Raw genomic sequence first — 27,093 nt, forward strand, 5'->3', positions numbered from 1 at the left:
TGATTCCAATTAATATGTGCAAAAGGTCACTGTTAGGAATCATTGGATCGACCTACATAAAAATTTGATCAGCACTTAGTTAATAGGAAGAGGAGTCCTCATTATGAGGAATAACAGAGAAACATTTGGATGTTAACATTTTTTCTGTAGTGTAGTAAAATTATTTCTGCACATTAATGCGGTCAGAATGTGCTTAGGAGATGTCTCCTTACAAATAAAAAACTTTTATTTAAAATATTTAAAAAAAAAAATTAAATTTGAAAACTTATAATTCCAAAATAATTGCCTGCTGCTGTTTCCATGTCATCTCTTAATTGGGTTTTTATTTCCTTCATACAAACGTTGCACCCCAGAGAAGACACATTTTACATATATTGGTAATTCATCAGCAATGTTGTAGCCAAGTTGCATCTATACATCGAGGCTTTTGTTAAAGACAGTTGTGTTATATGATCATTCTGACGACAAGTCCAGCATAGGCTCCGATGGAAAAACAAGAGGTCTCCCTCTCTGACTTCCTGAAAACCACAATATCATCACCTAAGAAATCCCTCCTGGAGGTTTATCAGACACTTTCCATCCACTAAGTGGCACTCACCTTATTCCTGTCTACTATCTGAAACAGCATTACAATGTTCTCCCCTGCCTCCTTCTTGTGAGAGGTAACAGGGAGAAACCTATCACAAGTAGGAAGTGGAGGAGACAGGATACAATGAGACAAAGCGAGTTCTCGATCATTGAGATTTACTGTTTCCATTACATAGAGCAAGTGGATGATGATGGGACTCTGTTCACTTTGTTTCTGCAAAGTCAGAGGCATTATGGGAATAGGTTGTTGCTAATTAGATCTTCTCTTTTCCTCTCTTGGTACTGTAAAACAATGACAAGAGATTTGGTCCAAGGGTGGCTTGAGGCAGAGGTATAGTCTATGATGATGAATCCCTGTGAATATTCTGTAACAAGATCATATTGCATAGAGGCAAAAGGACCTTTTAGACGCGCTTATATTCTGAATAAGTGTGCAGCCATCTTAGTAGCCTCTATAATTATGCCCCTGCAGTTAACTGGCAAAAAATAAAGAATGATGAGGACACCCATAGTTTCTCTGTTCTTTCTATTGGCACTAATTATGGCAGATTAATACTTCATATAATATAAACATAGTAAATAAGCTTAGAAACAAACACAAACCAAAAATCTCAAAGTTAATACTGACACTATTAAATGCTTTGATGCTACAACAAAATAGAATATAGCGGAGTGAGAATCCTGGTTATCTTGAGATTTTAATCCAGGTTGACAAGTTGGAAGGTGGTCCCTCAGAAACCTTTTTAGATACCTAAATTAGCATCTTATAGCCCCCTTTATCACACATTACAAAGTTAATCTTGGCTACTTGGAATCCTGTTTATTTGTCTAGCGGTTATGACAGGCTTTGTGAATTTCTTTAAAATCGTACAAATGCCTCTAGGAGAAAAAAAAAAAAATCTAAAAAAATAAAATTAAAAATTACATATTTCTAAAATAAAACATCATATAACAGAAAAAGACTACACACAAAAAACTAGCACAATGCTTTTGTTTATATTAGAAAAATATCTATTTTTTGTGTTTTTCTTTCCCTTAAGGCAGTGCAGCTAATGTTAACAAACCACTCCAAAACTTTGTCCATCACAGGCATGCTGATGAGACTAAAATGTAGGTTTTATTTCATGGATTATATTGTATTTTTTTTATACTTGTTTTGTAAATTAACTATTTTTTTCTACAGAAATGGCAGTTTTAAATGTGGTAAGTTCATAAACATGTTCTACGTGGGTGAGCCGCTATTGTGTGGCATTAGACATTCATTTGTTAAGGTTGCCAGTTCTCCGTATGATTGGAGTTATGCTGGTTGTGTTGAGGAATCGTGGTAAAATAGTCTCTTGACCTTATGCTTGCTCTGCAGCACTCAGCAGTGAGGCACACACTCCAATATGGTCCACATGGCCTTGACTTTTGGCCCATTCTGTTCGAGTTCACACAACAGAATGGTCATTGCTGTGCACACCGGCCAAAATAGTATGGTTGAGTGAGGATGCAGATCGGTCAGAACCCTCTTGAGGACCATTTGCATTTTCCGTTCTCTGACAGCACAGGATCTGTTTGAATGTGGCGCTCATCTCCTTGTCCCGGTACGAATAAATGATGGGGTTCATGGCAGAGTTGAATTCAGCCAATAGCAGGAAAAACTTCTCGTAGTCCAAAATGTTGCACTGTGGACAACACACGTCAAGTAGTAACAGAACCAGGCCCGGGGTCCAGCAAATAATAAAAGCTCCTGCGTGGACAGAAGAAAGATAAATCAATTAGAAAATAAATCATATTAAACTGGATTTAACAAGAAAGAGAAGGAAAAAGTCTGCGCACATTGTTATTGTATTATAAATCACCATATACCAAATAAATTAAATCGGTCATACAAAGCAACAAAAAGATTATACTTTCTTCAAGAAACAGCGCCACATCTGTACACAACTGGTATTGCAGCCAAGCTTCAGTTAAGTGAAAAGGGCTAAACTCTTCACTCCTATAAATTCAGTATAAGGGAAAATAAGATCTACTTAAAGTTTTATTTCTGCATGGAAAATTATGAAATATGACGCATGATCATAAAATACGTCAATCTTTGGTCTCATGCTCGGGACCGTTTGAATGTAAAATATAATTGGATGCCTTTTATATAATACCGAGTGTTTTTTCTTCTAATATATAAAAAAAGGGTATATTTTCCATTGCTTGCATGCAATCCCATAGAAGCACTACTCCATGTAGTGAATTTGGGGATTCATGTTATACGGTTCTATGCAAGCAGTACCTGTAGTACAGATCCATAGGAGGGACACCATGTTCCACTGCAGTATATGATAGTATATGTGATAAGAGGTTAGGAAAACTTCCAAATGTGCTCCTATTACATTCTTCCAATTCTTTCCCCTTTTTCTGCAAACCGGATGGAAATCTTAGGGCACTATTCACTGCATGCCCTCTTCTATGTAAAGGTCTACAGCACGGCCCAGAGCTTAGTTCTCATTATCAAGAGGAGGAAACTTTTTTTTGATGACTTTGTAAGGAAAACGTACTAGAAAAGGTAAATCTCATTAATGGACGCTACACCAATGTGGAGTGGTGCATAAGACATGGATTCTCTCTGTTGCTCAAAAGCATTTCACACTTTTGACAGTGGATTAATGTGGAATAAACAGCAAACATTCACTAGATGTGGTTGACTAAAACACCTCCAACTCTTATGCCGAGTGACCAATTATCTAAGCACATAATTGCCTATTCTTCAAAACAAATAAGGATATGTTGTAACATTTTGGCATTCTTAAAACAAACAAAAAAACCTAAAGTAAATTACATATGCTGTTTCCTAAAAACATGTAGATGTAGACGTGTTTGCGAGTCAAACATTTCCCCCCCAGGCATCCTCCTTATCGGATAATTGGCTAAAATTGAAGAGCGTGAGAGTGTCATTCCCAATGGGGGGGAAAGTTCAATTAAACAAAACTAAGGAATAGTATATGCTGCTCACATAAAACTCCTCAGAACCACTGTGAACAAGTCATCTGCTAAGGCTATGGTTTTTCGCATTTTTAAAGTCAAACATACTATTAGCTGCTACTAATGAAAAGATATACATTTATACATATTTTATTAGAGATGCAAACTGTCTCTTCAGAGAGGAAGAGGACTTGAAGTCTAGTGCCACCTATTGGAACCTAAGCCACCGATTGCATCTTCGTATAGGTGGCACTAGACTTCAAGTCCTCATCATCTCTGAAGTGACAATTTTCATATTTAGTTTCCCAGAGGAGCATGCAAGTCGTTTATGTCTCCTCATACTGGTGTGCCAGACCTGGCATGTCACTCTCCACAAGGCGAAACCTTACACTTTAAATCCCTATATTTTATTAGAAAAGTTATGTAGTTCAACAGAGGTCAAAACAGTGTTTTTATAGCCTCCAATGTGCTGGTATTCATTTAAAAAAATTAAAGTTAATTTCACCACTTTTCATATGTCCCATGTCTTCCTAGCTATCAGTTTTCTAATACACTTCTACTACCTGCCCTGCACCTATAAACTCATCTCAATGTGGGCCATCTAGTCTTCTGTTATTCCGGCTCTGTGACTTCAAGTCTGGAAACCGGAATCGGATGAACTGGGTAGCACACATCATTGGTGCGGACGGGGCTACCAATGTGAGTAACAGCTGTCTGAGTACGCATGATCAGATCAAGCTTAAGGCTGTGTTCACACACAGCGTTTTTTTAGCGGTTTTTACTGCGGTTTTCACTATAAAACCGCTAAAAATAAGCTGCACAGTCTTTTCTATGCATTTTTCACTTTTTGTGCACATTGATGTGTTTTTTACCGCGAAAAAACCGCATCGCGGTAAAAAACGCAGCATGCACATTAGTTTTGCGGATTTTTCCGCGGTTTTGGCTTCTTCCATGCGTTTAGAAACGGCTGCGGTAAAAAACGCATCAAAAATGCAAAAAACGCACAAAAACCACCGTGGAAAAATAGGTTCTGTTTCTGGGAAGGGATTCAGGTTTTTGTGCAGAAATTTTCTGCAACGTGTGCACTTAGCCTTAGTCTCCCATCTTGCTGATGTTTTGATGTACTGTCCCTTCATCTGACAAGCTCTGCGATATCCTTTCTAGTAACCAGCAGCATATCGCAGCGCTTGTTATCTAAAGGGATAAATCTCCAAAGCATGTGCAGGATAGACACAGGAGGAGAGTCAAGCACGCATACGCAGACTATCATGCACAGAAGTAGCATTGCCTCCACGAATGACATGCGCTTCCCTGGTCATTCTATTCTGGTTTCTAGACCAGAAGTAGCAGAGCCAGAAGACTAGATAGCCCACATAGAGATGAGCTTACAGGAGCAGGGTAGGTGAAAGAAGTATATTAGAAGTATTAGAAAACTGATAGAAAAAATCTCATTATAATAGTGTAGAAGTCTATGCAGTTCGATACAACAGTATGCAGCAAAAAAATAACCTATTACACAGTCTTCATTTTCACAATGCCTCTGTATTGCATCCATCGATCGAAGGCCTCAATATAATGTAAGTGTTAGGTGCTTATCCTTAGTATAAATCAAACAGAGGTTATAAACGGGATGTGAATATGGCCCAAGCTGTATTTGCATAAATCGTGAAGACACCAACATATACCAGCAAATCAAATTAGCCATATATTCATAAATTAGAAACTAAATCAGTAGCCCAGGTCAGTTAATTATTACATTTTTATGTTTTGAATTTTTAATGGATGAACTCACATGTGACTACTAATATGGCTGCACTTATTTCACGATTCCATAAATGACTGCCAAAGCAAAATTGAATGTGACAATTTAAAAAACAACATAATCAGCATATGTAGGCAGGGTACTCTTCCTCTGTAACAGCGCTGTCACTGTTAGTCCACGTTTATTGCACTTGCATTTTAGAAATTTATTTTTTATATGTTTAGCCTCTTCATGTGTACAATATCCTAGAGTTATTTGTGCTTTAAAATAAATCATTATTAATAATACCTTGGTTCCTGCTTTCAGATTTACTAAAAAAGTGGTAATATTTTGGTGACAAATCACTATGTGGTCAGAATAATGGAATATATTCTTATTTTATGGCCTGCATTAAAAGTGTCGTCAAGCTGATGACACTCCAGTAATATTGATAGAAATCCCAAGTATAATAGGGCCTTTAGGTTATATCTGTATGATCCTATTGTTTCCCACTCTTATCTCTTTGCTGCATACATTCCAACAGTTTATGTATTGTGATAGTGGGATCTGATAAATGTTAATAATAATAATAATAATCTTTATTTATATAGCGCCAACATATTCCACAGCGCTTTACAGTTGAACAGTTTCAAACACAACAGTCATAAGTAACAACATTAACAATACAATAATTAAAGCGAAATAAGACGACCCTGCTTGTGGAGCTTACAATCTACCATGAGGTGGGGGAGATACAAAGCATAGGCTTGTATTTACAATGATGTATTTACAATGACGGTCCAGCCATCTTCAGGGGGTGGGGGTTAGATGGAGATAGTGAATGGGCTACACACACACAAACATAACATGACTTTGATTACTGAATGTGATAGGCCGCTCTGAACAAATGCGTTTTGAGCGAGCGCCTAAAACTATGCAAATTGTGGATGATCCTAATATCTTGGGGTAGAGCATTCCAGAGGATTGGCGCAGCACGGGAGAAGTCTTGGAGTCGGGAGTGGGAGGTACGGATTAGGGCAGAGGTTAGTCGAAAGTCATTTGCAGAGCGCAGCGGTCGGTTAGGCCGATAGAAAGAAATGAGGGAGGAGATGTAAGGGGGTGCCGCACTGTGGAGAGCTTTGTGGGTGAGAACAAGTACTTTGAATTGTACCCTGTAATGAATTGGCAGCCAGTGTAACGACTGGCGAAGAGCGGACGCGTCTGAGTAACGATTAGCCAGATGGACAACCCTGGCTGCTGCATTAAGGATAGACTGGAGAGGGGAGAGTCGAGTGAGAGGGAGGCCAATTAATAGAGCATTACAGTAGTCCAGGCGGGAGTGGATCAGGGCGACAGTGAGAGTTTTTGTTGTTTCCATGGTGAGAAAAGGGCGGATTCTAGAGATGTTCTTTAGGTGTAAGCGGCATGAGCGGGCAAGAGATTGTATATGGGAGGTGAAGGAGAGATCGGAGTCGAACATAACACCCAGACAGCGTGCCTGCTGTCGGGGTGTTATTATGGTGCCACCCACAGAGAGGGAAATGTCAGATTTAGGGAGGTTAGTAGATGGTGGGAGCAGAAGAAGTTCAGTTTTGGAGAGGTTGAGTTTCAGATAGAGAGCAGACATGATGTTGGAGACTGCAGACAGACAGTCAGTGGCGTTCTGTAGTACAGCGGAGGTAAGGTCAGGGGATGATGTGTACAGTTGTGTGTCATCAGCATAAAGATGGTACTGAAAGCCAAATCTGCTGATGGTCTGTCCAATTGGGGCCGTATAGAGAGAGAAGAGAAGGGGGCCAAGGACTGAGCCCTGAGGTACCCCAACAGTGAGAGGAAGAGGAGATGAAGTTGAAATGTTCTACATCAATCACAAGTGTAAGGTTGTGAACACTGATAACACCGATGTCTGATTTTTTTTTCTATTAGACGAAAATTCTTCAGTCTGTGGTTAACAAATCTACCGCAGTCATCACACCATTGTAGAAATAAGCTTTCCATGAAGTAACCTATTGGGCATTAGCCCAATACTGATAACATACCTTGGAAAACATTTACACTAATATTCACTAAGGGTACCGTTACACCTAGCGACTCACCAGCGATCCCGACCAGCGATATGCCGCAGTCAGGATCGCTGGTACATCGCTAAGTGGTCGCCAGTGAGCTGCCACACAGGCAGATCTCACCAGCGACATCGCTACTTACCTGTCAGACGCGGCGATCCTGCGTCCTCCCGCCCGGCTCCATGCGTCGCTCGTCGTCACAGCAGGAAGCGCCGCAGGAAGTGGACGACGAGGAATGGTCCAGCAGCTTCTCGAGCGATCAGCGATAACCAGCGGGGGAGCCGGTCGGAGGTAAGTATCACATGCAGCGATATCGCTAGCAATATCGCTATAACGTTACAAAATCGGTGACTTTACAGCGATATTGCTAGCGATATCGCAGTGTGTAACGGGGGCTTAAGTCTTGCACAATCAGCCTGTACGTGCACTTTTAATAGTCATTTTCCATATAATTAGAAGTGCATGAGCACAGAGCTTGCGCAGATGCAGAGCTTGCGCAGATGCAGAGCTTGCGCAGATGCAGAGCTTGCGCAGATGCAGAGCTTGCGCATACACTTGACTCAGAGCTGCAAGTATAAAATGGAGAACACTGTGGCCTTGTGTACAGAAGTCGGAAAACAATTATTGCAAAAAGGGCAGGCATTTTTTTGCACAGCGTAAAATAATTACTTCAATTGTAAATAACATTTAAAGGGAATCTGTCACCCTCTGGACAATTCTGATGTATTACTATGGGCATACAGGTAATAGAATGGCTAAACCAGATATACTTGTGTGCCTCATAGCTGCAGTATAGATCTTGAGATATTCAGTTACAATGTTATATGCTAATGATTTCTTCCATGCACTGGGGCATGTGGTGCCTGGTAGAAATCCCTGCCTCCTGACTTCATTATAATGGTACCCCCCTCCTATCAGCATCACATTGACCAGCTCTGCTGCGAGCTGATTCTCTCGCATGACAGAGTCGCAACCAAAAGGTGCGCAGGAGACTAAGAAAGCAATTTCTCTATCTCCTCCATCGGGTGACATACAAGTGCAGTGCGATGAGAAACTAGGTCTGAGCTGAAAAAGTAAATTAATGTGTATGCAAAATGTAAATGCATATAAACACATGACCTTTACACAGAGAAAAGAAAAAACAAATATCCTAAAATAAAAAAGTAAAAAATAAATTGCATTTAGTAAACATAATTTTGATCATAAGTATGTACAAGCCATCCCACCACGTCAAGGCAACCCTTGTGGGACAGTCCTAAATGTTGTATTTAAAACCTTTCCACTTGTCAAGTGACTTAAATGTGAACAAGGACTGACTGAACCACCGGTAAAGTGCGATGTTCACCAATAGACTGGTATGGAACAGTATGATCGGCATGAAGAAATTACTGCCTCATGACTTCATTATAATGGTACCCCCCTCCCATCAGTGTCACACCCATCGGACCGGACCGCCCACCTCGGTGAGTATAATATAACGTGTTTTTCTTCTCTTTCAGGTTACATTGGAGGCTTATCTACAGCATTACAGAATGCTGTAGATAAGCCCCCGATGTCTATGTCGGCAGCTGCAAAGCCAAAAAAAAGGTGACAGATTCCCATTAAGTTAGTGTAAGGGTTGCATAGAAATAATGATCATAGTTTTGAACGAGGCAAAGGCTCCCTTTGTCATTTCACCATCAGTTCTAGTACTGCAATCACTGACCATATTATCCAGGTAGCTTATACCCTAACAAAGGCTCACAGGGTTGTTTCATTATTAGTGCTGGTGTCTAAAATTAAAGGTACGCCTTAGCATGTTATATAATATGACATAAATATGACATTTTTATTAAAGGGAGCTTTTCTGCAAAACACTTTAAATGAGTGAGTAGCCCTTTAAAAGATAAGCCAGTTGATCTCTATGACCAAAAACAGCCTGAAAGTACATTGGAGTATGAGGATGCACGTCTAGCTTTTCAACCTCATGCTGTATTCCCTATGTAGCAGCCTCTTCCCTTGGCTAATTGGCAGGTCAGTGGCCGTGTAGCAGAGTAAACAACTTGTCAATCAGCCAGGGCAAAGTCCTACTAGTTAAAGAATACAAAATACACTGAGAAACTAAGTGCATCGTCATGCCCCAACGCACTTCCAGATTGAACTTCAGAACCCGATTTCTCACAGCCGAAGCAGCACTTTGGGGTCGTAAAGGCATTGACTGGCTGATCTTTTAAAGGGCTATAAAGAAATAGCAGCTTTGAGGACTAAAAGTTTCAGAAATTTTCTTTAAAAAAATATAAAAATCAAAGTACCATGACGGGACTTAAAATGTAGTGGAGTCATTTTAACCTTTTATTTCTTGGTCCTAGTACAAATATGAAAACATAATGAGGCATGAAACAAATGCAGTACTGATAGTCTCCTGAAGCAAATGTTCTGTCTTCCATAAACCAGAGTTTACTGAAAATGCAAACCAGATCTAGCAGCAGAGAACACTTAACTGAGAAGTATGTTAAGCCCATGGCTGCAATTACAAGGTCAGGCAATTTAGACAGGAAAGCACTAAATGAGAAAGGGCTTTGAAGATATTTTTGTTCTTGTGTTGATTTTGTGGAGAAACGTGTGACATAATCCAGACCGTGTACAATGCTAGGCAAACACTTGCTGTACATTACTCAGACAGCCTAAAGATTTGTGCGTCTATCTGGGCATGTTAATCACATCTGAAATATGTTGCTTTAAGGCCCCTTTACATTTAGCGATGCACCAGCGATCCCAACAACGATACGACCCGGTCAGGATCGCTGGTGCATTGCTAAATGGTCGCTAGTGAGCTGCCACACAGGCAGATCTCACAGCGATGCAGCAGCGATACTTACCTTTCAGACGCGGCGATCCTGACGTCCTCCCACCCGTGTCCACGCGTCGCTCGTCGGCGCCAGCAGGAAGCGCCCGACGAGAAATGGAGCCGCCCGATCTCGCGCGATCAGCAACAGACAGCGGGGGAGCCGGTCGGAGGTAAGTATCACACAGAGCGATATCGTAGCGATGTCTCTAGGAACAACTGAGAAGTCAGAAAGCGGCCTCAGGGATATGTGGATGGCCGTCTCGTTGGTGGGTGGTGATGCTATATGACCTGGAGGAACGCGGTATCCGCCGCTGGTGTCGTGATATCCACCGCGTTCCTCCAGGTCATATAGCGTCACCACCCACCAACGAGACGGCCATCCACATATCCCTGAGGCCGATTTCTGACTACTCAGTTTTTCCTAGAGACACTTTAACTCCGTATGTGAAACCTCCCAGGGGATCAATCCCATTACTCTCTACACACTGTGCATATCATTCTAGCATCTCCCACCTCTATTTTTTCTCAGGTCTCCAGGCCCTCTTAGCCATTGTTGATGGCACAGCTCCTATTCATTCTTATCCTAACAGTGGCATTACATATTAATATTCAAATTATGCAAATTGTCTCTTCAGAGAGGAAGAGGACTAGAACTCTAGTGCCACCTATTGGAAGTAGCAATCCTATATTAATATTCAGAGATTTATTGAACATGAGCAGTCTTGTTTACTGATGAAGGCTTACTGTTATAGCCGAAACGTCTAATAAATGTGACTGCAAATAAAATTCTTCACTTGTTGCAGAAAGTTGAGTGCCAAAAATTTTCTTAGTAACAGGAGGGAAACCTCATTTTCTCCAATTATTGGTCTGCCTGAAGAGTTCAGCAATCACCCAGCAAACAAGAGAGCAAGCTCATTCAGATGGGATAATTTTTAGGTCGGGGTCACCGGAGAGTATAGCATCAGATGCGATATGCTAATAATACTCGGCTCCAACTCTCCTGCGAGCATGAGCCAAGTGTCAATGCGCTGTGCTACGATCTTCTTGCATGAGAGAATCACAATACAGTACAGAGTAGACTGAGAAAGCAATTTCTCCCTCTCCTCCACCGGGTGACACACAAGTGTAGTACGACGTTCACCCATAGACTTATAAGGTAGAGTGCGATCCGATTCTCGCAGACAATTTCAGCATGCTGAGATTATTTCCTCATACTGATTCGGCATGAGAAAACAATCGCAGATGTGCACTGGCCCATAGATTAACACTTAATTTAGATTGTGAGCCCCATCGGGGACAGTGATAATGTGTGCAAACTATAAAGCGCTGCGGAATATGTTAGCGCTATATAAAAATAAAGATTATTATTATTATTAAGAGCAATCCAATTTTTTATTGGATTGCACTTGTCCGATTTATTTGCTTATGTGAAAGAGCCATTAAGCTAGCTAAAACAATGATTGTTATTGGCAGCACATTGTTATCGACAGAACATCTCAGGTTTATGGACCTGCCCTACCAGAAGATTTTGCATAGGAGTGGCTATTTCAGTGAAGCCTTTGATGAACCTTCGGTAGTAGCCTACCAACCCAAAGAATTGACGTACTTCATGGAGGTTGCTGGGCTTCGGCCAGTCCCGGATGACTGTGACTTTGTCAGGATCTGGTGCCACACCTTCTGCACTCACTACATGACCGAGGTACTGTACCTTGGGCTTCAGGAGGAGGCATTTGGAAGGCTTCACCTTCAGGCCAAAGTTGGACAAGGCTTCAAACACCTCAGCCAGGTGCTTCAGATGGTCTTCATAAGTCTTGGAGAAAACAATATCACCAAGGTACAACAGGACAGTCTCGAAGTTCTTGTGTCCCAGGCAGAACTCCATCAGCCGTTGGATTGTCCCTGGGGCGGTGCAGAGCCCGAATGGTATATAGTTGAACTCACAGAGACCCATTGGGGTGGTAAATGCTGTTTTCTCCTTGTCTGCCTCTGCCACGGGAACCTGCCAATACCCACTAGTGAGATCTAAGGTGGAAAAATAGTTTGCAGTTTTAAGTGTAGCTAATGACTCCTCAATTCTGGGTAATGGGTAGGCATCCTTATGTGTAATGCTGTTAATTTTCCTGTAATCAACACACATTCTCATGGTACCATCCTTTTTCTTTACAAAAACTATGGGAGCTGCCCAGAGGCTACAACTGTCTCTGATAACCCCTGCTTCCTTCATCTCTCTCAACATACCTTTGGCACATTGGTATTGTGTTGGGGGTATAGGCCGGTACCTTTCTTTTATGGGTGGATGATCTCCAGTGGGGATATGATGTTGAACCCCTTTTGCCTTCCCAAAATCTAGATGGTGTTTACTGAATACCCGCTCATATTCCTGGGTCACCCTGTAAGGCTAGTTTCACATTAGCGCTTTTGAGCGCAGCGACGGCCTGCGCATGGCCGCCGCAAAGCCCCGCCCCCTGCCGCGCCTCCGCCTACAGGCGCATGACGCTGCATGCATCCTGCGTTCCCTATCTTTATCACTGGGGGCGCAGGCCGTGCGCAGTATGCGTTTGGCGGCGCATGCGTCTTTTTGACGGTGCGCCGACCTGCGCCAAACGCAACCTGCTGCAGTTTGGTTGCGCTCGGAGCACCGTCAAAAAGGCGCATGCGCCGCCAAACGCATACTGCGCACGGCCTGCGCCCCCAGTGATAAAGATAGGGGATGCAGGACGCATGCAGCGTCATGCGCCGATAGGCAGAGCTACCGGCGGAGGTGCGGCAGGGGGCGGGGCTTAGCGGCGGCCGTGCGCAGGCCGCCGCTGCGCTCAAAAGTGCTAATGTGAAACTAGCCTAAGCCCCATTTTTCTGGTATGAAGGTGTGGAGTCAGTTCCCACCTGCAGTTGCTGGCACCACTCCCCCAGCTGCTTGACAGAGCCATTGTCCTCCACCTGGTCGGATGAGACCAAGGGCTCTGCTGCCTGCATTGTTACCGACAGTGAGCAGCTTAGCAACTGTGGCATACTGAGGTATTGTGGCCTCCTCCTCCCCACGATTCAAAAGGCGTACAGGCACTCTCCCTTTTCGTACATCAACTACCCCTCTGGCTGTCAAGACAGTGGGCCTGCTATCAGAGTATACTGATTCTACCACTGCCTGGTAATCTTTTCCTCTGAGGCCTATGGCTGCCCGACACCAAATCAACATTTCACATCTGGGGGGTATTGCAATGGGGAAAGCATCACTCTGACGCTGCCAATCTCTCCACCTGAGAGTTCTACCTGCTGTCTTTGCATCAGGGCCTTGATCTCTTTCTGCAGTACTCATTGTTCACTGGAACCAGCAGTCTCAGATACCTGTTGCAACAAGACAATAACCTCGGAAAGATAATTTTCAATTACATTGGTAGCAAGAGTCATCATGGGATTACATTCTCGTCGATCAATATCCACAACTATCAGGCCTTGAGATTTTAACTCCAACCTCCCCACTTTAACAGTAATTTATTTGCATCCCACTTGTGGTAAAGACTGACCATTACTAGCAACTACTGTTAGTTCATCACTTGGGCCACGGGTGAGTTCAGAGTCAGCCCAATACCGCTGAGGATATAGGGCATGGTGGTCACCTGGGAGCCAGTGTCCAGCAAAGAGTTCATGAGGATGCTGTCAATCACCACTGGAAGGATCGGTCTCCCTCCAACATACTTGGCTCGCCAGTTCCTTGGGCCTTGTGGTCCTACTCCTGGAGGTTGGCCCTCTGCCCCAGGGGTTACTCGTTTAAAGGACAGAATCTTGCGAGGTGGCCAGCCTTGTGGCAGTGACGACAGATGGGACATCCGTTCTGGTCATAGCGATCATTGTTCCTCCCTTGGAGTGGCGGGGTTCTCCTTTTCAGGAGCCACGGAACATCCTTTGGACTGGAAGCAAGCTGGATCTTCTCCTTGGAGAACACCTGCAGGGACTGCATGGTTTTAGTAAGTGCAGCCATACCTTTGGTCAACTCCTGGACCTGAAGACGCAGCTCTTCTGTCGGATCTTTACCCAGAGTCTGTGCATCAGCCTCCACAGGGATGGAAGGGAAAGATGTTGCTTCCTGGTGGTAGGTGCTCGCTGGGCGCCTAGGGGGTGCTGGACGGCTGAAAGTTGGTTCCTGCAGCACCCGGATAGCCCTGTCCTTTAAATCAGCAAAGCCTAGATCAGGGTTCTGTAGGGCTATGATGCGCAGGTGTGCTCTGTGGGTGCTGGATAAGAGTCCTTCAATAAATTGCTCCTTTATCAGTCCATCTCCATCTTTCACACTGTCTGGGTCAATCTGCTTTATGGCTCGCAGCGCCTTCTGCAGGTTTGGAGCATAGTCCCTTATATTGTCCTGTGCTTTCTGTTTACATCCAAAGAACCTCATCTTGATTTCAGCTGCAGTGCGGGTGTCAAAGGTGCTTCTTAGCTTGGCCAAAATCTTTTCAACAGTCTCTTTGTCAGTGTCCTGCCAGGTTTTTACTTATCTCTGTGCTGCACCTGTTAGCTGCCCAATCAGGATGTTTACCTTCTGGCTTTCAGATAGAGGATACACCTCAAACAAACTGCACAGTCTCTCTTTAAATTCACTCAGGGTATGTGACTCCCCTGAATACTGCGGTAGCTATGCTGCTCCCGGGATGTAAGGGAAAAGGAAGCTACCATGTGATGTACACAAACCACAGATTAATAAATGTATAAGTATTGAAAATTCAATGAGAATCAAGAAAATAACAAAAATAATAATATTTATTATTATAGATTGACACAATATACAACAACACTGTATAAAAAACATATAAAATTGTTATACAATATGGCAAAAAGAACACATCCATGTATTAATAATTACATATTTCATTAATTTCACCTCTGCATAAGAACATTGTAAGTGATAAAAATCAAAAATGTATAATAATCCCCAAATGACACAGCAGGAAAAATATCAATGTGAATGTGTAAATATAAATAAAGTGAAAAACAGTTAAAAAAATTCCAGATACACAATGAAAAAATTATCAAATATAAGGCGCTATATAGCAATTGTGATAAGTGACATATATATTAATAATATGTGTAAAAACCAACAATAAAAAATCAACACAAAAGTGAAAATTTGTGAACAAATAACTGCTGGAATAATGGGGTAAAAAATTACAGAGCTCCCATAAGGAGTGCTCAAAGATGCAATAATGAGAGACAAATTCCTGACACTAGGTAATGAATATGCCAATATGCAAAATATCTAATGCTCAATAGCAAAACATGAGACCTTAGTATAAATTAACATATAGCGCTACATGCTAGAATGGATCAGCAAAATGCAGTCTACAATAAAAGGAGCGCTTATATTAAAAAAAAAAAAAAAAAAAAAAGGTCAAGCGCACTATATAGGCAAAATGTCCAGCGCTTCTATAGTACAAAAGGCATGTGACCCAATATCGTGATAAACCACCATATAACGCTGTGTGTAAAATACAAGCCAGCACAAAAAGATACTATGTAACACTGTGCAATGAATAAAAAATAAAAAATCAAGCGCTTAATGGTAAGGTAATGGATTAAATTACCACACAGTGCTACATAATAAACATGAGCCAACACTGGAATACAATCTATAACATTGTGCAATGAGCAAAGTATCAAGTGCTAGCATGTTAACACAAAACCCATGTGGTGAATTAAACTACCATATAGCGCTATGTAGTAGACATGGGCCAGCACAAAACTGGGTCTATACCATTGTGGAATGGACAAAATATTTAAGCTCTCAATAATAAAAAAGGCATATAGGTTAATGGAGCATAATATATTACCCAGTGGATTGAATGAAGAGCAGTGGTGGAGGCGGATTGCCAAGATAACGCGCCCCGACGCGCGTTTCGGAAGAACTCCTTCGTCAGGGGGATATTGCTAACCCAGTTAGAAGGTCTATATATAAAGCACAGACTCAGGTGTATAGAGTAAATTGGCGCATGCGCTGTCACATCCATCATAGACACACAAGGCTAATTGGCGTCATGCCACTAGCTACCGCACCGCAGTGCATGTTAGTAATTGCATAAAGACGCCAATGCCTTGCAGTCTACCTGGACGTCAATCGGCGATGCGCACAACTATATACTAAACCTGAGTGTGTGATTAAGCCTATTGATTCCATATATCATACATGAGATTCATGAAAATAATAATATCGATTGCTATAAAACAAAATGTAAATGAGTATACATATACCTATATCCCAAAGAGGGATGAAGCAAAATTATTAATTATATAGAAAAACAAATTACCACTCATAATACAAATATAGTATATCATGTGTAGTCACTAGAGTATAGCAATACATACATGAAAGACATTACCATAATATACATAGAGCAAAAAATTAATAATTGTAGATTATATAATACTACGAAAATTGTGACATCAAATATATAGGAAGAAAATAAAAATGACATAATGAAAAATTATATGTGAAAGGACCAGACAAATATCACCATACACATATATACAAATACATACATGTATAAACGAAAAAACATACAAAAAAAAAAATTAAAACACTTTTTTTTTTTTTTTGTATGTTTTTTCGTTTATACATGTATGTATTTGTATATATGTGTATGGTGATATTTGTCTGGTCCTTTCACATATAATTTTTCATTATGTCATTTTTATTTTCTTCCTATATATTTGATGTTACAATTTTCGTAGTATTATATAATCTACAATTATTAATTTTTTGCTCTATGTATATTATGGTAATGTCTTTCATGTATGTATTGCTATACTCTAGTGACTACACATGATATACTATATTTGTATTATGAGTGGTAATTTGTTTTTCTATATAATTAATAATTTTGCTTCATCCTTCTTTGGGATATAGGTATATGTATACTCATTTACATTTTGTTTTATAGCAATCGATATTATTTTCATGAATCTCATGTATGACATATGGAATCAATAGGCTTAATCACACACTCAGGTTTAGTATATAGTTGTGCGCATCGCCGATTGGCGTCCGGGTAGACTGCAAGGCATTGGCGTCTTTATGCAATTACTAACATGCACTGCTGTGCGGTAGCTAGTGGCATGACGCCAATTAGCCTTGTGTGTCTATGATGGATGTGACGGCGCATGCGCCAATTTACTCTATACACCTGAGTCTGTGCTTTATATATAGACCTTCTAACTGGGTTAGCAATATCCCCCTGACGAAGGAGTTCTTCCGAAACGCGCGTCGGGGCGCGTTATCTTGGCAATCCGCCTCCACCACTGCTCTTCATTCAATCCACTGGGTAATATATTATGCTCCATTAACCTATATGCCTTTTTTATTATTGAGCGCTTAAATATTTTGTCCATTCCACAATGGTATAGACCCAGTTTTGTGCTGGCCCATGTCTACTACATAGCGCTATATGGTAGTTTAATTCACCACATGGGTTTTGTGTTAACATGCTAGCACTTGATACTTTGCTCATTGCACAATGTTATAGATTGTATTCCAGTGTTGGCTCATGTTTATTATGTAACACTGTGTGGTAATTTAATCCATTACCTTACCATTAAGCGCTTGATTTTTTATTTTTTATTCATTGCACAGTGTTACATAGTATCTTTTTTGTGCTGGCTTGTATTTTACACACAGCGTTATATGGTGGTTTATCACGATATTGGGTCACATGCCTTTTGTACTATAGAAGCGCTGGACATTTTGCCGATATATTGCGCTTGACTTTTTTTTTTTTTTAATATAAGCGCTCCTTTTATTGTAGACTGCATTTTGCTGATCCATTCTAGCATGTAGCGCTATATGTTAATTTATTCTGAGGTCTCATGTTTTGCTATTGAGCATTAGATATTTTGCATATTGGCATATTCATTACCTAGTGTCAGGAATTTGTCTCTCATTATTGCATCTTTGAGCACTCCTTATGGGAGCTCAGTAATTTTTTACCCCATTATTCCAGCAGTTATTTCTTCACAAATTTTCACTTTTGTGTTGATTTTTTATTGTTGGTTTTTACACATATTATTAATATATATGTCACTTATCACAATTGCTATATAGCGCCTTATATTTGATAATTTTTTCATTGTGTATCTGGAATTTTTTTAACTGTTTTTCACTTTATTTATATTTACACATTCACATTGATATTTTTCCTGCTGTGTCATTTGGGGATTATTATACATTTTTGATTTTTATCACTTACAATGTTCTTATGCAGAGGTGAAATTAATGAAATATGTAATTATTCATACATGGAGGTGTTCTTTTTGCCATATTATATAACAATTTTATATGTTTTTTATACAGTGTTGTTGTATATTGTGTCAGAATCTATAATAATAAATATTATTTTTGTTATATTTTCTTGATTCTCATTGAATTTTCAATACTTATACATTTATTAATCTGTGGTTTGTGTACATCACATGGTAGCTTCCTTTTCCCTTATTGATACCGGATGGTCTGCCATCCAACCTTAAAGGAACACATTGTTAATTTATTAAATTACATATTATTTTTGTATATTATTGATTTGCTATACATTGTTGGAGTGTTCCTTTACGTCTTTCCCGGGATGTAAGGCATAGACAGCGGCATTTTGGGGACCGCTGGGGTGGGCGCTGTTTCTTGCAGTGCCCTGGAAGCAACACTGGCTGCTGGATTCAGTGGCACTGTTGGAGCTGCAGCTGCGCTGGACCCTGCATCTGGCAGCGCTAAGGGGTTTGCGAGGGCATCCGCTGCTGCATTGGCGTTGTCCTCAGACATTTTCTCTCCCCCCTAGTTAACGTGGGCCAGGCCGCGGGGTTGCGCTGGCTTACCGGATGCCGCTCATCAGCTGTATCAGGGGACGCCGGAACTGCAGGCCTCAGCTTTTTACTTCCCGCGCGCTCTTCTACTTTCGTGCTTCTCGGCTGGCTCCGCCAACGAAGGCCTGCCCCCTTTTCTTTCCGCGTGCACCAATCAGCAGGATAATGGTGCCAATTTTGCCCACAATCTATAGCACACAACACAGTCTCTGGCACACAGGACCCGGGGACACCGGGCTCCGTAAATCCTGTTTGTGACGCCAAAATGGGTCACCCTCCCAGGGCTGTGGGTACTCGGTACCGGGCCGGTCTCTCAGAGGGGATTGTCACAGCTGCGGTGACCCGGTCCGTGGCCCTGGGCGCCCATGTAGAAGGGGTTGAGTTGGGAATAAAGTTTATAAGTGATTCATGACACCACCTGTGGTGTTCGGCAAGGGAGGTGTTAAGCCGACGCTGCAAGCAGATCCTCTAGGACAGATGGAGTAGTGCAGCAATGATGTTGTAGCCCTCCACAGGTAGGGCTGTTGATCCCAGGGCAGTGTAGCGGAATGTTTAGGAAGAGGGTGCAGTGTTTGGCACAGAGATGTAGCAGTGCTGAGGATGTTGCAGGAAGGAGGCAAGGACACAGCAGGGTGCAGTTTCTTTACCTTTACTTGGCAAACGCAGTCCAGGGTCCTGGTTACAGATGGCACAGGAGCAGGCTAGCCTGGAAGCAACTCAGGGATCTCTCTATCAGATGGGTTGTGTAGTCTCCTTCCTAGCGCTGGCTCGAGGTACATCCAGTACTGTATTAGACTAAAGTTCCTCCTTCTTATCTTCTCTTAGAACTACCTCGTATGACAGACAGCTGTAGCCCTCTATCTCTCTTGGCACTCCCGTCGCTGTTGTGCCTCCGAGTCTTAGTTGGGAATAGCGCATTTACAGCTTCCTATTCCTCTGATTTCTGTTGCAGGACCTTCAGTATCCATACAACTGTGGCGACCAGGCTCCAGATCAAGCGCTATCACTGGGAGGGCGCTCTCTATCCTCAGCTCAACCTCCAGCTTCTCTCCACACGTCTACATGGGTCGCCCTCCCAGGGCTGTGGGGTACTCGATACCGGGCCGGTGTCAGCGGGATGTGCCACAGCAGCTGTGACCCGGTCCGTGGCCCTGGGCGCCCAAGTAATGGGGGAATTGAAATGGTGGAATGTAGTTGATTAAATGAATAGTTTGTGACGCCACCTGTGGTATTCGGCAACTGAGATGTTAAGCTGATGCTGCATGCAGATCCACTGGGACTGATGGTATGGTGCAGTAAAGATGTAAAAGCTCCCCACAGGTGAAGCTGTAGTCCCAGGGCAGTGTAGATGTGGTTGGCACGGGGATGTAGCAGTGCCGAAGGGTAGGAAGCAGACAAAGACACAGCAGGGTGGAATTTCTGTACCTTTACTTGATAAATGCAGTCCAGGGTCCTGATTACAGATGGTACCGGAGCAGGCTAGCCTGGAAGCAGCTCTGGATTCTCTCTCAGCAGATGGGCTGTGCAGTCTCCTTCCCTAGCGCTTAATTGAGTGAAGTACTCCTAGTACTGAGTTACACTGAAGTTCCTTCTAATTCTCTTCTACTAGCACTCCTCGTATGGCAGACAGCTGTAGCCGCTATTCCTCTCTTGGCTCACTCTGTGCTGTTGTGCCTTCGAGTCTTAGGTGGGGGTAGGGCATTTACAGCCTCCTACTCCTCTGGTGTGTTGCAGGACCATTAGTATCCGTACAACCGTGGAGACCAGGCTCCAGTTCATGCGCTCTCACTGGAGATGAGCCTTTCCTCTCCGCTCGACCTCCGCGCTTCACCCTCCTCACGCTAACTGACCACTCCTTCCTCTTGGCCCTCAGAGAGCACTCCTCCCTTCAATTCTGGTTCAGAGTCTCCCCTGCTGGCCTGGAGTGGATCTGTGTTGCATGTATAGGTTAACTGCGAGAGAGATCCTTCACTGCTTCCAAGCTTGGCATTACCCTCCCTGGAGGAAGGCAATGCCACTGTGGCGACCATACTCCTGGGGGCGCTACATTTACACAGGACAAATAAATAATAGTTTCTTGAACATAAGGGTACTTCACACATAGCGAGATTGCTAGCGAGATCACTGAAACGTCACAGATTTTGTGACGCAACAGCGACCTCGCCAGCGATCTCGCTACGTGTGATACGCAGCGGCGAACGGGCTAGACTGTTAGAATTTCCTGGGACATTTTTGGATCGTCGGTGTCCCGTTGGCCAGCACTGCTCGGTGTCCGAAACAATGACGAGCGACCTTATTGAATCACGTGTATCGAGGTCTGTATCGTCAGAATAGCTGCTGTGTGACAAGGTCCCAGCGACCGCTGAGGATCGCCATATCGTTGCTGCATCCTTAAATAGATCTGCCTGTCTGACAGCTTACTAGCGATCATGTAGCGACCCTCCAGCGATCCTTACCAGGTCGTATCGTTCTCGGGATCGCTGGAGTGTCGCTATGTGTAACGGGACCCATAGAAGTGCCCTTGGCTTATCTAAACTGGGCAATAATGACTGCCTATCAGGTTGCAGGTGGCTCATCGATGGTCATTTAACAGCTGTGGTCAGTCCATCAAAATAGGCCCGTAGAGTGGAAACTACAATGCATACTCCCATCTATTGCACAATACACCACCCTGACTTACAGAATACGATTCATCGTTTCCATCATTTTGATGGGGAAAATATTGATGCACGCTGAGGCTATTGATGGAGACGCTAAACTGAGCTCCTGACCACAGAGTGAACATAGCCAAAGATAAATCTATTAAAATGCAAAGAAGAATTTGCATTTCCACCAACATCTTGAGAGGAAACCACCAGGAAGTCTTCATATTTTCTACTTGGTTCCACAGAGATAGCCAGCATTCTATTTATGGGGTTGTCTAGAGAACTTCCTAACAAAACTATTGCGAAGATGAGCTGGTCGACTCATGAGATATTGTGTACACTAGTATTATTGATGCACACTTACACACTAATAACCACTCATAGGCATGTATGGTGTCAGAGAGCAGTTCAGTAAGAGCTTGGTAATCACAAATTCTGGGCATCACTACTATGATGACAGTGTAGGGAGATGGACAGGGCCAGTAACATCCCCAGCAATACATCTGGCAGTGCTACTCTAGTTTTGGGGCCAGAACTACTGGGTCTGTCACCCTTGTTGCCAGGAGGGAGACTTTCTGCCCAGGACAGAACTAGGCACCTGAATGCAGGGAGCGGGTCAGAGATAAAAAGCTCTCTGCGCGGGAAAACGGGGTCTTTGGCGGGAAGGCAGCATGCGCAGCAGGGGAAGGTTTGCTCACTCTCCACAGCACCACATCAGAAGGCCAGGCCGTTTTGCTTACTGCCATCCCAGACGCCGACAGACCGCGAGCAGCCTATGATTGTGCCTCACGTTCCTCCAGGACCAGGCAAGAGACTTCACGCATCATCTGCGGTGCGCCACTGTGGGATCTTCAAGCCTCCACCCTCTGAAAACATCAGACTGCTATGTTTACCTTTTTGTTGAATCACAAACTCCCTCTTTCACCTTTCTATCTCCCTGCATGGAGTAATACCTGTATTAAATATCTGTTAACCCTTGATCTGCCTCTTGCTTGTCACCGCATCCCACTTTCCTGCTGTTTGCTCTCAACATGATGCCCTCACCATTATGAGGTGGGTCATTTAGCTATGAGGTACATCAAAAAAATCTGTTATTGTCAGATCAGCATCAATACTGGCGGTTGTGCTACCTTATAGCAAACAGGGAGGCTGTCAACCCTTTCAATTCGAAAAGGGTTGTGCCTGTATTCTTTTTCAGGCGCTTACAGCTGTTCAGTCTGCCAGGGAGTGGGTGCTCATGCTTGAAGTACAGTTAAGGCCAGCAGCATAATTGCTGTATTTGTGTTGTGGCAAGACAACATACATGCCAGTGCTACCATATGAGATAGTATCATGGGTTTACTGCGACTGAGAGGAGCCAGCAGACCATAGCGTCTGATTTTTCCTACTCCTGCACTGATTAGACGCACTTCACCTTCTTATTAAACAGTGTAAATTTCTTTTGGCAGTGTAGGGGTTAATCTGCTCTGTTGAGAGCTCCTGGAGCATAAACACTCTCAGCTGTGCACCGATAGTCACTCCCATTTCCTATATAAACTGGGGCCTGGCTAGAACTCATTGTCAGAGCAAGCTTATGCTGCATGGCAGGAGGTTGTTGTTGGTTATTATTGGAGAAGGATTTTGGTGGGTTTATCTGTGACTGTTGCTAGGTTTTGAGTGTGTAATAATTCCCTTTCTTCTCCTACTTTGGTTTAACCTCATATTCTACCACCCGATGCATTCCTCTGTTACATGTGAGTAATTTGTATGTTTGGTATTTTTCATTACCCCTGTTCGTATTACCGTTAGTCTGGTTGGTATACTATGGTATACTACTAGTCCTCTCTTCCCTGGGTGGGATAGGGGTATAGACTGTGGGCGGATTCAACAGCTAAGGCAAGGTACGTGGCCCCGGCATCTTCACCATCAGAAGTAATGCAGGAACAGGGCGAGCTAGGGTGCCCTGGGGCACCCGGTAACAGATTTGTGACAGGCCTCTGCAGCATTGGAAACTCAGTGGGGCTGGGATCAGGCGCTAACCACGCTCTTCACAGAGAATGGCTGGTCTTAGTGCAGTACTTACAAGCGCTTTATATAGCATTGTAAGAGCTGTGGTCTAGTGTCCATGGCTAGGGTTCTTCCCAAAAAAACAAGTTGCCCACAATCTATTGTTGCTGATTGCTGGTCTGAGTCACTGTACTACACTTTCTCTTTCAAAGAATGGAGCATAGGTAGTGCGTGCATAGTTCAGCTCCATTCAGGACAAGGCTGTGCAGAGTCTGTTCTTGAGCTTCCCAAACGCCATCCTCCAGATCAGCAAGATATCCTAGGGGATAACCGATAACTTGTAAAAAGTTATTCGTAAATAAGTTAAAATATGGAAAGATTGGGGGCAAATTTTAATACAAAGTTATTTGCAAAATTGCTTGTTTTTACAAGCATTATGCAAATAAACCAGTCTAATTAGATGGGGATAACTCTGTAAAGAACCATAATGGTCTTGATGAGAATACTAGAATATATACAGTGGGGAAAAAAAGTATTTAGTCAGTCAGCAATAGTGCAAGTTCCACCACTTAAAAAGATGAGAGGCATCTGTAATTTACATCATAGGTAGACCTCAACTATGGGAGACAAACTGAGAAAAAAAAATCCAGAAAATCACATTGTCTGTTTTTTTTTTCATTTTATTTGCATATTATGGTGGAAAATAAGTATTTGGTCAGAAACAAGCAATCAAGATTTCTGGCTCTCACAGACCTGTAACTTCTTCTTTAAGAGTCTCCTCTTTCCTCCACTCATTACCTGTAGTAATGGCACCTGTTTAAACTTGTTATCAGTATAAAAAGACACCTGTGCACACCCTCAAACAGTCTGACTCCAAACTCCACTATGGTGAAGACCAAAGAGCTGTCAAAGGACACCAGAAACAAAATTGTAGCCCTGCACCAGGCTGGGAAGACTGAATCTGCAATAGCCAAACAGCTTGGAGTGAAGAAATCAACTGTGGGAGCAATAATTAGAAAATGGAAGACATACAAGACCACTGATAATCTCCCTCGATCTGGTGCTCCACGCAAAATCCCACCCCGTGGGGTCAGAATGATCACAAGAACGGTGAGCAAAAATCCCAGAACCACGCGGGGGGACCTAGTGAATGAACTGCAGAGAGCTGGGACCAATGTAACAAGGCCTACCATAAGTAACACACTACGCCACCATGGACTCAGATCCTGCAGTGCCAGACGTGTCCCACTGCTTAAGCCTGTACATGTCCGGGCCCGTCTGAAGTTTGCTAGAGAGCATTTGGATGATCCAGAGGAGTTTTGGGAGAATGTCCTATGGTCTGATGAAACCAAACTGGAACTGTTTGGCAGAAACACAACTTGTCGTGTTTGGAGGAAAAAGAATACTGAGTTGCATCCATCAAACACCATACCTACTGTAAAGCATGGTGGTGGAAACATCATGCTTTGGGGCTGTTTCTTTGCAAAGGGGCCAGGACGACTGATCCGAGTACATGAAAGAATGAATGGGGCCATGTATCGTGAGATTTTGAGTGCAAACCTCCATCCATCAGCAAGGGCATTGAAGATGAAACGTGGCTGGGTCTTTCAACATGACAATGATCCAAAGCACACCGCCAGGGCAACGAAGGAGTGGCTTCGTAAGAAGCATTTCAAGGTCCTGGAGTGGCCTAGCCAGTCTCCAGATCTCAACCCTATAGAAAACCTTTGGAGGGAGTTGAAAGTCCGTGTTGCCAAGCGAAAAGCCAAAAACATCACTGCTCTAGAGGAGATCTGCATGGAGTATTGGGCCAACATACCAACAACAGTGTGTGGCAACCTTGTGAAGACTTACAGAAAACGTTTGACCTCTGTCATTGCCAACAAAGGATATATCACAAAGTATTGAGATGAAATTTTGTTTCTGACCAAATACTTATTTTCCACCATAATATGCAAATAAAATGAAAAAAAAACAGACAATGTGATTTTCAGGATTTTTTTTTCTCAGTTTGTCTCCCATAGTTGAGGTCTACCTATGATGTAAATTACAGACGCCTCTCATCTTTTTAAGTGGTGGAACTTGCACTATTGCTGACTGACTAAATACTTTTTTTCCCCACTGTAAGTAGTGATGTGCCACAACACAATTTTCTCTCTCCAAGCACTGGATGTCCATAAACATCCTTATTTAATAACCTAGGATTATGTCATTTTATGTGAATGATGCAATGAAGAACAGCTGATGGAAACTGGGAATAACTTGGACAGGAAAGCATTTCCTTCCTGTGCTGAGCAATCATTTCCAGGGCTATAATGAGGCTCCAACCACAAATATCATAATCAATGTAACACTTAAAGGGGTTTTTAAGTCTTTACCTAAAATTTACAGGTGACAGGAGTTGCAAAATAATGAAGTCAGGTATATTACCTGTTTTAACTCCTTGGATCTAGTGCAGACTATTCTGCTGGTCTGCAGAAAGTAAGTGATAATTTACTTCTTTGACCAGTGAAGACTGTAACTGGCTGCAGTGGATGTGACTGACACATATTAGTCTACATAGCCATTGAAATTAGTCGTATATAGTCAACACTGGGAAAAGATACTGGTGGCCACGGATATGCTATTCAAGATTGGAGGTTTCGGGTTATATAAGGCAGTCCAGATTGGAGAGCTGGGGTTGTACACCATACGGCTTTGACTTGCCATACCAAATCTAAGAGCAGAAAGGAAGACTGTCCAATCATACGGTGGTTGAAGTGGTAAAAGGTACAACAATAAGCAGATTCTTTTTAAGCTGCTGTTTACTAGTACCAAGACAAGTTCCAATATATTATTGTTTGTGATGTGTACAGAAAATAAAATTCACCAGTTTCCTGCAGCGCTTAATCTTTTTATGTGAGGAATTGCTATATCACCATTAAAATGAACCCTTCATGTAAAAAAACACTATTAATCTGGAGATATGGGGTAATCTGCAGGTTATTGTTGTTCTCCACGTGCCTGGCAGTCACACCGAGAGTCCCAATGCCAGGAGCAAAATTACAGGCTCAGGATTTCAGTCATAGGGGTTTGCCACCATTTCTTCAGTCACTGCTCAGTGCATAGTGAGCGGCAGCCGTAACCTCGACACCAGGGATGACGGACAAGTTCAATTTAAAGGGGGTTTTCAGCCTCTGAAAATTATTACAATACATCAAACCAGTAAAAAAATAAGCTGTCCTTTCATGCAATGAACCACCATAATGCCACTTTCGGTGCTTACCCTGTCCACGCCGATTTGGACATCCTAGTCCGGACACACTGCAAATGGTCAGAGATACCCACTGTACCAAACTTTGGCAGAGGCATCCAATGTTTACAAGAGTAGGCATATCCATGAATTTCTGGAGTGCCAAGGATGGGGCAATAGAAAAGATCAGCCGAGAATGACTGACTGCCACAACAGTAGCT

General features: G+C 42.7%; 1 protein-coding gene across 4 annotated transcripts in view; it reads right to left on the bottom strand.

The window, feature by feature from the left end:
• Window positions 1-1,097: 1,097 nt before the first annotated feature.
• Window positions 1,098-27,093, bottom strand: part of LPAR1 (lysophosphatidic acid receptor 1) — a 273,989-nt gene continuing 247,993 nt past the window's right edge. For all 4 annotated transcript variants that reach the window (XM_073552441.1, XM_073552443.1, XM_073552442.1 and 1 more), the window contains one exon: window positions 1,098-2,320. In XM_073552441.1, the coding sequence (XP_073408542.1) occupies window positions 2,019-2,320 (302 nt within the window). In that variant the 3' untranslated portion in view covers window positions 1,098-2,018. The remainder of the gene's footprint in view (window positions 2,321-27,093) is intronic.

The sequence above is a fragment of the Dendrobates tinctorius genome, unplaced genomic scaffold (assembly GCF_039654945.1).
Source record: "Dendrobates tinctorius isolate UK_male_01 unplaced genomic scaffold, ASM3965494v1 ptg000191l, whole genome shotgun sequence".
Lineage (NCBI taxonomy): Eukaryota > Metazoa > Chordata > Amphibia > Anura > Dendrobatidae > Dendrobates > Dendrobates tinctorius.